The sequence below is a fragment of the Chaetomium globosum genome, genomic scaffold (genome assembly GCF_000143365.1).
Source record: "Chaetomium globosum CBS 148.51 scaffold_2 genomic scaffold, whole genome shotgun sequence".
Lineage (NCBI taxonomy): Eukaryota > Fungi > Ascomycota > Sordariomycetes > Sordariales > Chaetomiaceae > Chaetomium > Chaetomium globosum.
The window spans coordinates 2,575,329-2,587,549 of NT_165977.1; the positions used below are offsets into that span (position 1 = coordinate 2,575,329).

General features: G+C 56.7%; 5 protein-coding genes across 5 annotated transcripts in view; 2 read left to right on the forward strand and 3 right to left on the reverse strand.

Moving 5' to 3' along the window:
* CHGG_02938 (uncharacterized protein) overlaps positions 1-1,214 on the forward strand; it is a gene marked incomplete at both ends in the record, with an annotated part of 2,459 nt that extends 1,245 nt beyond the window's left edge. The window contains 2 exons of the mRNA XM_001229453.1: positions 32-451; positions 639-1,214. Of these exons, the coding sequence (XP_001229454.1) occupies positions 32-451; positions 639-1,214 (996 nt within the window). The remainder of the gene's footprint in view (positions 1-31; positions 452-638) is intronic.
* A 574-nt stretch (positions 1,215-1,788) lies between these two features.
* On the reverse strand, positions 1,789-5,375 carry CHGG_02939 (uncharacterized protein; the record flags this gene model as incomplete). The annotated part of the gene is made up of 6 exons (XM_001229454.1): positions 1,789-3,037; positions 3,089-4,815; positions 4,890-4,955; positions 5,018-5,036; positions 5,114-5,172; positions 5,247-5,375. The coding sequence occupies 6 exons, from the start codon at positions 5,373-5,375 to the stop codon at positions 1,789-1,791; spliced, it is 3,249 nt and encodes a 1,082-aa protein (XP_001229455.1).
* A 2,175-nt stretch (positions 5,376-7,550) lies between these two features.
* Positions 7,551-9,198, reverse strand: CHGG_02940 (uncharacterized protein; the record flags this gene model as incomplete). Its single annotated transcript, XM_001229455.1, has 3 exons — positions 7,551-8,706; positions 8,855-9,046; positions 9,122-9,198. The coding sequence occupies 3 exons, from the start codon at positions 9,196-9,198 to the stop codon at positions 7,551-7,553; spliced, it is 1,425 nt and encodes a 474-aa protein (XP_001229456.1).
* Positions 9,199-10,027: 829 nt separating this feature from the next.
* Positions 10,028-11,388, forward strand: CHGG_02941 (uncharacterized protein; the record flags this gene model as incomplete). Its single annotated transcript, XM_001229456.1, has 2 exons — positions 10,028-10,125; positions 10,191-11,388. 2 exons carry the CDS (start codon positions 10,028-10,030, stop codon positions 11,386-11,388), a joined length of 1,296 nt encoding a protein of 431 aa, XP_001229457.1.
* A 507-nt stretch (positions 11,389-11,895) lies between these two features.
* CHGG_02942 (uncharacterized protein) overlaps positions 11,896-12,221 on the reverse strand; it is a gene marked incomplete at both ends in the record, with an annotated part of 2,355 nt that continues 2,029 nt past the window's right edge. The window contains 2 exons of the mRNA XM_001229457.1: positions 11,896-12,036; positions 12,095-12,110. Of these exons, the coding sequence (XP_001229458.1) occupies positions 11,896-12,036; positions 12,095-12,110 (157 nt within the window). The remainder of the gene's footprint in view (positions 12,037-12,094; positions 12,111-12,221) is intronic.

Genomic DNA, 12,221 nt, shown 5'->3' on the forward strand with positions numbered 1-12,221 from the left:
TAAAGGAGACTTGGCTCAAGAATTGACACAGGGCGCGGCACACCGCCCACCGCACAACGCCCCACGTGATCGCCCAGCCGCGAGAACGCGCTCCATCCCCCCCATCCCCACCCCCCCAATCTCGCCCCCGCAAGAACCACTCGACCTCTCCCTCGACCGGCTCTACTTCCTCTCCACCGGCGTGCGCCAAATCTTCTTCATGGCCTGGCCGCTCTTCCAGTCCGCCCAGTCCGCCTTCACCCGCGCCGGGCTGCTCCAGCCGTGTGTGGCGCTCGAGGACGCCGTCGACGCGCGCGGGCTGAACTGGCGGCGGTGGTTGCGCGCGTTTATGGAGGTGTATGATAATAGGAGGTATAGGGGGGTTTTGGGGAGGGGAGGGGGTGGGAATGCGGGGTGTGGGTGTGGGTGTGGGTATGGCGGTGGGGGATGGTGTGGTGGGAGTGGCTGTGGTGTGAGTGGTGGTGTGAATGGTGGTGTGAGCGTGAATGGGAGGGGGTGTGCTGCTGCTGCTGGGGTGTTCACCTCGCCGGAGCCGTCGTCGCATTGCTCTGCTGGGAGTCCGAAGCCCGGGATGACGCCGCCCGGGATAAACCCGTTCCCTTCGTTCCCATCCACGCCGGCCGCGAGCGATAACATAGGCCGGTTTTGACGGGGCCGGCATGGGCGGCGTCAGCAGCAACCCGACGAGCTACCTGGGGGGCTTGCGCAACACTAGCCTCACACCCACGGACGCGTCGCCGTATAGGATCATGACGCTGTGGCAGAGCCAAAAGGAGGGGGAGATGTATCTCCAAAACGGCGGGGCCTATGACGAGGCCCTGGTCAGGACGGCGTACAAGAGACTGGCGACGAGGGTTTCGATTGCTTTGGCGTTTGTGATGGACGGTGGGAATCGTGGGGGTCCGGGGTCTCAAATAGGAGGGTATGGCGGCGGTGGTCACTGCCAGACGGATGTGAAGAGCAGTGACCTGGTGCGGTATGTGACCACCTTCCCCATGATGTGCTTCGGCCCGCTGCTGTCCATGATATCGAGCGGGGACTCTCGGATGCTGGTTTTGTTGTTTCACATCTATCGTGTTACGGGTGCCTTATTGCCCGACGGCAGATATTGGTGGTGCAAGAAGCGGGTAGAAGTAATGGGCGAGGCAATAGGACGTGAGCTACGGAGTCGGGGGTTGGAGGTGTGTTTGCGACGGCAGGGCGAGTTTATTTAGCAAGCATGACATGAAGATAATAATCACCATTCACCTTATCACCTATTCAAGTTCACCATAGCCTGCAATTTTGATCTTGACCCCCTGGGTATAGCGGAACCCTCCTTTATTACCTAGCTGAGCCATAACCTGTCTACTGGGCGCCATAAAAACAACAACCAGGCGAGTAGGAGGCAGGGAAGGGAGGCACAGCTGCAAACGCAACACAACCCAAAACAAAACAAAGCAAGCCTCCCCTCAAATACAACGAATGCAATGCAATGCGATGCGATGCAGGATGCCAATGTACCATGTCTAACCATACTCCCAACAAGCAGCCCAGCCTCCGCCCACCCAACCCAGCCCAGTAGAAACCCAAAACAGCCAACACCAGAAGGTATGTAGTATGTTACATGCTGGAGAAGCATTTCTACCGGAACGGCACGGTACGGCATGCACTTAACCGTCCACTCCAAAACATAACTTCAAAACATACAACCACATAGCCCTCCCACCACACAACCAACTCCACTCCGCCCCAAACTAACACCCAAAGCGACAAGAATGCGGGCGTCAGTCAGTCAAGCAAAACACTCTACCGCTTCCTCTTCCCCCTCGTAACCATAACCTCAGCGTCCGCCGAAGCCGTAGCGGTACCCTTCGCCGTGGCAGCGATGGCGGCCTCCTTCTTTTTCGTCATCTTGCGCGACCTGGCCGGCGGCGGTTCCATGCTGTGCAGATGCCCGATCTCTTCGAGCGCCATGGTATTTTCCCAGTCCATGCAGCGGTACGTCGTCGGGGTGGCCGCTGGCGTGGGTTCCTGCTCCGGCTCTACGGACGGTAGGCGGGGTGCCGAGATGGTGGTGACGCCACGGCCGCGGGTGCTCATGCGCTTGTTTTTGCCAGTGGTGGCCGTGGCACTGGCGGGCGCGGGCGTGGATTCGCCGTCGTCGGCTTCTTCGTTAGAGGTCTTTTCCTTGTCGTCCTCTTTTTCCTTTTCTTTCGTTTCCTCTGCCTTGCCGAGATATGCCTTGCGGTTCTCCATGTTCTTCGCGATCTTGTCGCGGTAGTTCACCAGCTCCTTGCGCAGCTTCAGTTCGTTGAAGCCGCGCGGGTCGAGCCAGCCGAGGAGCGCATCTATGTCCTCTGGGTTGGAGTAGTACCCCCACTGACAGGCGTTGAACACACTGGTAGCGCCCTCCTCGAGCTTCTTGCGCTCCGGCACCGTCATGTCGAACTTGGCCTTGTACTCGTCCTGGTACTCGGGGAGCATGTCGATGTAGCCCTCGCGCTCCAGCTCGTCCGGGCCCTGCACCCAGACGCACCCGTTGGCGTAGCCCGCCGACGCTGTGGAGCTGTCTGGAAGTCCCCCGTACGGCATGCCGTTGCGCTCGAACCAGTAGTACCGGTTCCAGAAGCGGTCCTTGCCTAGCACACGAGTGCGCGGGCAGTCGGCTTCGCGCAGGTCGTTGTCGATAACGGCGATCTCGCGCTCGCACTCGGCAATCTCGTCTTCCTTCTTTTGGATGTCTTTAAGCACCCGTTGGAACTGCTTCGACTGCTTCGGTACCTTGGCGGCTGCCTCGGCCTTCTCTTTACGTTCCTGCTCCTTCTCGGCTTTGCGCTTGCGCTCCGCCGCGCGGTCATTGGCGCGACGTAATTTCCTGGCCGGGCCCTCGTCGTCCGAGTCCGGAACCTCATCCGAGGTGTTGGCGGGTAGATCCTCGACATCCGACATTTTGACGTCCCCGTTGGTCTTGACCGGTTCCAGTGGCGGACTCGGAGGCAGGTTGTCAGGCAGGAGAATCTTGCGTTGGTCGTTGAGGCCCTTGAGATCCTCAATCCTGGAAAAGGTCAGTATCGGGTTTCAAAGTGCCAGGGGGGACTCGGCCTACAATTGTTTCCTCTTTCGTTGCCACTCTATCTTCTCCTTCCTGTACGCCGTCATTGTTTCGCTGCAGTCCTCCATGTAACCGCGGATGGCCCTTGTCTCGGATGTGAGCATGCAGATGATCTGCAGCGCCTGAACGCGATAGTTCACGTCGAGAGTCGAATATCTTTCGCGCACCGTCTCCTGGCTGGGCTCGATGTCGGTGGGGACTAGTTGCTCCAGAAGCTCCTCGCAGCTTGCGTTGAGCCGCTCGCTCTGGGAAAGTTGGTGCAGTAGCCCAACCATGATCATTTCCCAACCGCCCTCCTTGAAATCGCGTTTCGTCAGGTGCTCGATCCAGTCGTAGTCCCGAACCAACTCCTCGGCCAAGTGCTTGGGCGCGTTTTCGGCTTCCTGCATCTCTTTCTCTGCAGCCGCCGCCTCTGCCGCGAGCCTGTCTGCCTCCGCCTTCGCCAAGCTTCTCCTAGTCGCGCGACCTGAAGGCTGAGGCTCTGGTTCGGGTGTGGGCGCGGTGCTCTCTTCCTGTTCCTCGTCTTCATCCTCCTCTTCCTCCTCTTCTAGCTCCGGCAGTTGAATCTGGACCTTCCCGCCTTCGGCCTCGGAAGTGACTAGAATTTTAAGCACTGCGCAGTGGATCTCGTCGAACAGTTGCACTGGCGTCTCCGTCGAGGCGACCAACATAGTTTCGACAAAGTCGTCGAAGGTAAACGAGTCGAGCTTGAAAATCTCACAGTAGACATTCAACGTGTCCCACGTCTCGAGGAGCGGCCCTATTGACTTCATTAGGATTTTGTCGCTGAGCGGCGACTTCGCTTCGGGCGCGACGTCGACCGGCGTGTCGCGGCACATGAACTTGAGCTGTGGCCGGACGATACGGCGGGGCTCGACCTGCAAATCCTCAATCGGGTACTTTGGAGGTGGTGGGGGGGGTGTGGGTTCGCGCGGTTTAGGGGCGGGTGTTGGCCCTTGACCGCGGAAGGACATGGGGAACTGAAAGGGGTTCCCCGGGAGTGGTAAGTGCACAAACGAGCCGGGCTCGTGGCCTCCAAATGTGCTATGCTTCCCCTTAACTGCATGATCACGGGCTTGGAGAGCCTGTTGCGCCTTCGATTTGTGGCTCTTGGGCGCAGGCTTGAGCTCAGGTAACCTGAAACCGGTCGGGCTTACGGGACCTGGGGATACCATCTGCTGGTCGAACTGAGAGGCCTTCTTCTGGAGCTGCATCTGTTTCCGTTCGAGGAGCTTGTTGTCGTAGCGCAGATGCGGTGGGATCCGGGTATCGATGTGGTACTTCTCGGCCACGTCATGCTTGACCAACCATGGGGCTCCGTTCCAGGCCTCTCTCGTCACCGTCTTCTTAATAAACGAGCGCAGAACGGCCTTGGTGAATACTTTGCGATCGCGGTAGATGTGCGCATCGTCTACCACGGCCTCCTCGTCCGGTCGCTCATCCAGGCTGACGAAGTAGCGCGAGAAGGGGGGTAAGAGTTTGCCGTCAGGGAACACCTTGGCCCCGAAACGTGTCTTGTCTCTCACCACGCCTTGTAACCTCTCGCCGCCCAAGATGTGGACGGTCACGGCCTCGCCGGGGTAGTAGTCGCTCTTAAATTCATCGTACACTTGGTCGACAAGCGTGTCGATGCGGGATACCGTCTGGAATTGGACGCGTCGGAGGATGGGCCCCTTGAGAGCTTCAGGGAATGCCTGGTCCACTTCGGCGGCGCCCGCGAGCTAGTGGTGGTTCGTCTTGTCAGCAATGGCCACAGAAAGAGAAGAGGGAGGGGTATTGTGTGTGGCGGGCGCACCTCGCTCTCTAGCGCGTCGAAGAAAGTCAGGCCCGAGTGGCCGCTAATGGTGCAGATGAAGCGTTTCTAAGTTTATGTGTCAGTCATTCATGCCCATGTCGTGCCAGGATTTGGGTGATCAAGCTTACTTGGCCGTAGAAATCCAACCTAGTAAAGTGTCAGCCACCACCCAATACGCGCAATGCCAAACCAAGATCGGGAACAAGCAGGGGGGAATTACATACCTATTTAGGTAATCTTCGTATGTGAGAAAGACCTCGCCGGTCTGGGAAATATGCCAGACCTATACCGCAGATAGTTAGAATCCAGCTGTGGTTGATTGGCCACCAGTTGGGGTGCAATATCAAGGGTGCGCACCTCTTGGTTTTCATCGTCAATTTCGGGCACGGGCAAGAATTGCACCGGCTTGCGTTTAAACAATACCTGGGGGCATGGGGTCAGCGATATGGGGGCCTCGGAAGTCGCGAGGAAGTTGCCGCGTACCATGGCTGGTGGTTGTCGTCTGGTAGAAGAATGGGAGGAGGCGGGAGGAAGAGAGGGGGGGTAATGGGGGTCTTGGGGGACCTCAAAAGTCGTGCAAGGCTGATATTCAGCCTCGTTGAAAGAATTAAGTCAGTTCGGATCGGTTGGGGTTGAATATTGCCGTGAAAGGCGGGTGATGTGGGTGGTTGAGACGCGTTGTGGTGTCCCAGGGCCCGTGTTGTGGCCACCCGTCGCGATCCGTGGCAGATTGGGTGGAGAGGGTCAGGGTTTTGGTGGCCGCCTAGGAGAGAACTGGTAGCTCGCGGTGAGCATGCAAGGCTGATGATCTTCGGATGGCCGCGGCTGAGACCCGCGTAAAAGAAGTGCGTGTAAGTAGATGCGATGTTCTTCGTCTAAGTAGCTCGAGTTGTGGCCGCGTGTGGGTGTGGCCGAGGGCTGCACGCAGGAAGCTGAGGTTGAGCGAAACTAGAGGAAGCGAGGGTGGTGCGGGAGTGGGAGGAGGAAAAAGTTCAACAATGGGAGGGAACGGGGAAATATGGGGAAGCACGGGCGTGGGCTTGGTTGCAGGTGGTCCAGCGTGCTGGCATCCCGGACCCGCCAGACAGGGTACGGGGATCGCTCCAGCTCCGACCCAAAATGGCTCCTCCTCGTCCACACCCCGACCACCCTGGGCAACGTCTTCCTGCAGCCAACCCGCCCGACATGCACGCTTTACCCACGTTCTTGTACTCGTCTTGTTCGTCCTGACAAGGGCTACTAGCAGCCGCTTGAAGCATATGAATTGGCCTATTTTCCAATTATTTATGGCTGAAAGAGCCCAGGGCAAATTTTATTTTTCAAGGGTAGGGGGTCCGCGAGCCCCGGACAGGAGGACCCCTCCGAGGGCTACCGTCAACCACGGCTTTCGCCTCCGTCATTGGGCTTCGGCTGTGCTTGACATGGACTCCTCGCATGCAGGCTTTGTGCTTTGGGCCACCGCGTCGCCATCCGGCATGGCGTCTTTCGGCGGCAGCTTCTTTGTATCTCAATTACATGCTGGTGTTGTTGACATTGGGACGTGCGCCCCTTGATGCATCGATCGGATTGCCCATGCACAGACAGGTACCGCGCTAGCAAGACCGCGGCTCACTGAACCCACCAGCACCTCGAAACCGGCCGACACCGACCAACGGATTGGATTTGCAATGTTTCCTGCATCAACAATTTTGATATCCGCTGCTGGCAGGATGTGTGGAATTTTACTCTTGCTAGTAGCACAAGCTGGACAGATGCCGATGATCGAGTCGAACCTGGAAGTACCGGGAAATCCCGTGTAAGTTACCTGCTTTTCAAGGTACCTCCGCACTCTCGTGCATATTTTTATTGAATTTATTTATTTCCCCGTGACCTGGGGAATGAGAGTGATGGGGGTGGTACTCATAAGGTACTTACAATCTACAACTTTTGACGACGGCAGATGACGCAGTACGGCCATCTTTGCCTCGTGCCCAAACGTGTGGATTGTTGGGTTTTGTTTTGGATCAAGCGCCACTTCGGGAGACGGTGGGTCCAAGACAAGGCTGAGCGGTTTGACGTGCAGCACAGATCCAGCCTTGCAGATGGGTTTTGGTACCTGCAATTCAAGTTTGCTTCGATAGACAGCCGTGGTACGTCAACTCCGCACTCACCAACCAAAAAGAAAAGTGTGGTGCTCAATAGCAGGTCTCCTGGAGCCATTCGTGCTACTTTTTCTTCGAAGAGTTTGTCGAGGCCCGTGAGGGTACCCTGACCGCTTCCGTCCTTGCTTCCTCGCAGGTACTTTCCCCACTTTCCGAGATGGTGGTCGCGGAAGTTTGTGGATCTTGAGCAAGCGCAGCCAATCAAAACTCTGACATGTCGAATGAGAGGGGCGTCGTCTTGTTCGCCAGAGACGAGACGAGACGAAAAGAAAATAACAGCTGGGCCTGACTCGACACGAGTGTACATCCAGCATTATACATCGCCCCGTAGATTGCTTTTTTTCGCCTCCTCTCGAGTACTCCTATGGTATGTTTCTGTTTCGGAAGAAAGACCCCTTTGACAAAGTGAGTGCTATAAACGTGTTAAACAATCCATCCGCTCATTATGCCCTCAACATGAGTTGACATCATCAAGTGATATTATTTTACGCTCCGCAAGTTGGTCTATCCTATAAATATCCTATGACGTGAAATACACAACCATGAAGCCCACCCAGCTCCCGACGACTCCTATTGCGGAGTATGAGCTGGTAAACATTAGGGGCAGAAATTCATAGCTCTTGCCGAATACAATCCCGTGTCCCAGCGAGCAGTACACAATCAGTGGGATGCTGATGGTGATGTAGAGCGTACTGAAGCGATCAAAGAGGAAAAACCGAGCCCGGCTCGATGCAGGCGCCAAGCGGTCGAAGGCCATCAAGAAAAGAATGAGCCAAAATACCGTGTAGACCGTCTTGAGAGGGAATTCTGCCGGCGTGAACAGCAGCGGGAATAGGGAAACGTGGCCCGCCACGGCCAGCGGCCGAAATGCGCCCAGATATCGTCGATCTTTCAGAGCGATGAGGCTGAAGGGGATGATGACCAGGAGGATGGCCTTCTCGTGCACGTGCCAGCCAAACAGAAACGAAGCATAGCCGCAGAGGGTGACAGCCCCAATAAAGTTGTCCCACGTCGGTTGGGCGAAGAGCTTAAGCAGCGGGATTGCCTGGAATATGAGCGTCAAGGCGAAGCACACCCGCGGCGTAACATCGGGGAGGACAGCAAAGGCTGTGTCTCCGACCAGGCCGCGCGTGACGCTCTGCAACGCGCCCTCTTTTACCGACAAGCCAAGCCGAGGCGCGAGGACGATGAGGACCCGATCGACAAACGAGTACATAGCCCACACATTTGGCGCCCAGTAAGCATGGCAGAGGCCACGCGAAAAGGGGAACAGCCGGTTGAAGATTTGGGGGATTTGTCCCTTGAGCGCAAACGGTCCGAAGGCCGTGCCAAGAATGGCTCCAATGCCGGCACCCAACTTCACGCAGTTGAGGAATTGAATCCGGAAAACCGACTTGGGCGAGAGGCAGTAGGCCCTCAGGAGGAAGACGAAGTAGGCCGGGGCCAGGTAGAGGTAAATGTGCTTCATGCACAATAGCGCAGCGAACAAAAGGCCGCTCCAGAGCAGCGTCGATTTCTTGCGGGCCAGAACCAGGGACGCGATGAGGATGCCGTACATGGCGCCATTGTACTGAAAGTGGATGTGGTCAATGATGAAGAGACCCGGCGAGAGTAGGATGGATATGGCGGCTGCCTGCGCGGCTCGTTTGGATGCTCCATGGGACGAGTCTATGAACCTGTTGGTTGTTGTTTGTCAGCCTGAGGTCACACCCTCGATATTACCGCAACAGCCGGACCGCTTACATCTGCAACGCCCAAACCAGAAGCAGCTCGCTAATTATGACAGTAAACCTCTGGAAGTATACCGTCTGCCAGCTATCGTACTCGAGGTTGTACACTTTGAGCATCGCTGGGTCAACTAGCTTCGCGACCTGCGACATGACCCATTCGAAGTAAGCGAAGAAGGGCGGGTAGTCGAGCGTCCATTCTGACGTCTTTTCGTAGTACCAATCCCACAGGGGGAAGCTGTTGGTGATGGCGAGCCAGTTGCGGTGGACTTCGAAATCGGTAGATTTGCTGCGGATGCCAGTGTCAGCGGACCGGAGGATCGGAGGAAAGGGTCCAAAGGGAACCTCGAAGGGTTGGACTCACTAGGCCGGGAAGAGCAGAATCTTCAATGCTCCAGCTACAATCGCGCATTGCGCGAGTGAAGGATAAATCTCGGACATGGCGGCATACGGGCTGCCATGGACTGAACTGTGAGACTCGTCACTGTCCTCAGTGTCGCATGAAGCTGTCTCGTCTCCTATCGCTCTCCAATTGAGCTCAAAGTTTTAGTGGAGCCCTACGCACAGCTGGGGATTTGGAGAAAGATGACAACCAGCCATCCAAGATGCATCCGCCACTGCATTCAGCCACACACAGCCACAGAGCCACACTTCCCCCGCTGTGGAGACCAAGAGACAGACCCCTGTTGTTCCAGGTTCCAGTTGGAGCAACAGCTTCCGCCGCCAACCAAGCCCCTCTCTCCAGTGTTAATGCACAGCTGTTCACTTCGGACCTGCCTGAGCGGCGCTCACATCTCAGGAGCTGTGTCTCAGACACGCCAGGCCGCAATTCTTACATCTGTTGGAAGTTATGTAAATTCTTTATCATCGTGTGCACTAGCTACCGCTCGTTTGGTAGTTTGTCAATTTCCCCCCTGACCATCATTTTGGCCCCGCTAAGCTATTGCCCTCGTGTTTCAGCGTCATTCTTATTCTTGTTTGCTTGTACACAGTACTGCTTGTGTTCTCCACATTGGCCAAACCGCCGGCCCGGGCTGTCGTCGAAGAGCTGCAAAGTGTCCTCAACGCCGAGCACACCGGAAGCTCCGTCCTATTCTGCCGGAAACTAGAACCGGGGAGCCGACCTCCGAACTAATAAATAATAATCTGCCACGCGATTGACTTCTTGCCGGCGACATCCTGTCAATTGTCACTCCTTCTGCCGTCCAGATCCAGACCCAGACCCAGACCCAGACCCGAGTTGACAGCTTCCCTCGACTAGGTGCTCAAGATGCGCTTGACGTCGAGCTATGCCCTGCTTGCGGCTAGCTTAGCCCAGGCACAAACACAATATCTCGTCAACGAGCTTAGTTTTGGCCACAGCCACAGGTAGCACTCTCTCCAAGCACAATTCGTCCAATTGCACTCGCTGAGACAACCCCCCCAACCAACAGGATAAGTCCCGAGGGGACACAGTCGATACCGAACTTTTCCCTCCAAGGCCGGCCCAACGTGCCCGAACTACTCTCGGACAAGGTCATCCTTACCCCCGTAGCGCCGGGAAACCAGCGTGGTGCCGTCTGGGCCGACAAGTCGCTGCAGAACCAAAACTGGATTGCGGATGTCGAGTTTCGCGCCAATGGCCCGGAGCGGGCCGGGGGCAACCTGAATATCTGGCTGGTGAGGGACGGCGCGCACGTTGTCGGGTCCGACAGCGTCTACTCGGCGGGGAAGTTTGAGGGGCTGGGCCTGGTGATTGACCAGCACAGCGGGTCCGGCGGCATGCTGCGCGGCTTCCTCAACGACGGGACGACCGACTACAAGAACAACCACAACGTGGACAGCCTGGCCTTTGCCCAGTGCAGCTTCACCTACCGCAACCTGGGCCGCCCGACCCAGATCAAGCTGCGGCACACCGAGAGCAAGTTCAGCGTCGAGGTGGCCGGCCGGCACTGCTTCGACACCGATAAGGTCCGCATCCCGAGCGGCTACAACTTTGGCATCTCGGCCGCCTCCGCCGACAACCCGGACTCGTTTGAGGTCTTCAAGCTGGCGGTGCTCACCACCAACGAGACCCCCCAACAGGACTCCAACAACAACGGCAACAACAATAACAATAACAAGCCGCGCATGAACTTCGGCCGGAGCGGCCAGTCTGCCATCGAAGACCCCTACGACAACGTGATCCCGGATCAGGAAGCTGAGAAGATCACGTCGTCCAAGGAGCAGTTCGCGGACCTACACAACCGGCTGCAATCCATCAACCACCACCTCTCGACCATCTTCCGGTCGATCGGGCAGAACGCGGGCGTAGGCGAGCAGCGGCACTCGGAACTGTCCTCCATGGTGGGCGAACTACGCAGCCTGATGGGCCGGCTCGAGAAGGTGGACGTGATGGAGGGGCGGCTGCGCGACATCGAGACGGAGATGCGCGGCCTGCGCACCGAGATGGCCGGACGCCTGCGCGACTCGGAGAACGCCATCAAGTACCACGTCAACGACAAGCACGAGTCCCTCGCCGAGAACGTCAAGTCCCACGCCAAGTCCGGACACAACAGGCTACTGTGGGTCGTCATCGGCAGCCAGCTGGTGTTGGTGGCTGGGTTTACCTACTATAAGAGGAAGAAAACGTCGCCGAAGAAGTATCTGTAGATGTAACTAGATATGGATGTGGGTGGGGGTGTGGTTGGCTGATTGGTTGGAAGGGCGGGGAGGGGGGAGGGGGGAGGGGGGAGGGGGGATTCTGTTCATGATAAGATGCTTGCTGGCTGGATGTACAGATTGGGGTTTTGGCGTTACTTTTCTTTTTTTCGTGTTTGGTTTTTGTTTTATTGCATATCAAGTTGGTGGTTGCTTCATAGGAGGAATTAAAAGCGTACTTAGCTTACGATACCTATGTTTTCTTTGGTAGCTGCTCAGATGGCGCCATGTGAGGGCATTGCGAGCCGGTGTCTGGTATTGCTTCATGTCACGGTTCCCATTTTACACTCCCACCAACTCCCGATGCCAGCGGATATTCTTCTTTTTATTGTTATTATCCCAGTTTGATCTGCCCCCTTTCCCGACCGAATAATCCTGAATCAAATCCGTTCTGACAATCTGTGTGGATATGGTTTCAACCAACGCCCAAACCTCAAATCCCAATCAACACCTATCAAATCACAAGAGGCCCGACTCGCCCATACACTTCATCATCTCATCCCCCTTGGGCGCCGTGGTCAGGTTCTCATAGCCCTTCTTGGTGACCAGGATATCATCCTCGATGCGCACACCACCCACGTTCCAGTACTTCTCCAGCACCTCGGTGTCGATGTACTGGGAGTGGTCCGGGTTGTTGAGGAAGTAGCCCTCGATGTACTCGCGGCAGGAAGTAACTGTAGGTAGGTCTTGTCAGCATATCCCCATCGCTCTCCTTCTTCCCCCATCGCCCGCCTTATTTCCACGCAACACACAACACCAGAGATCAAGAGATAGGTAGGTGTGGG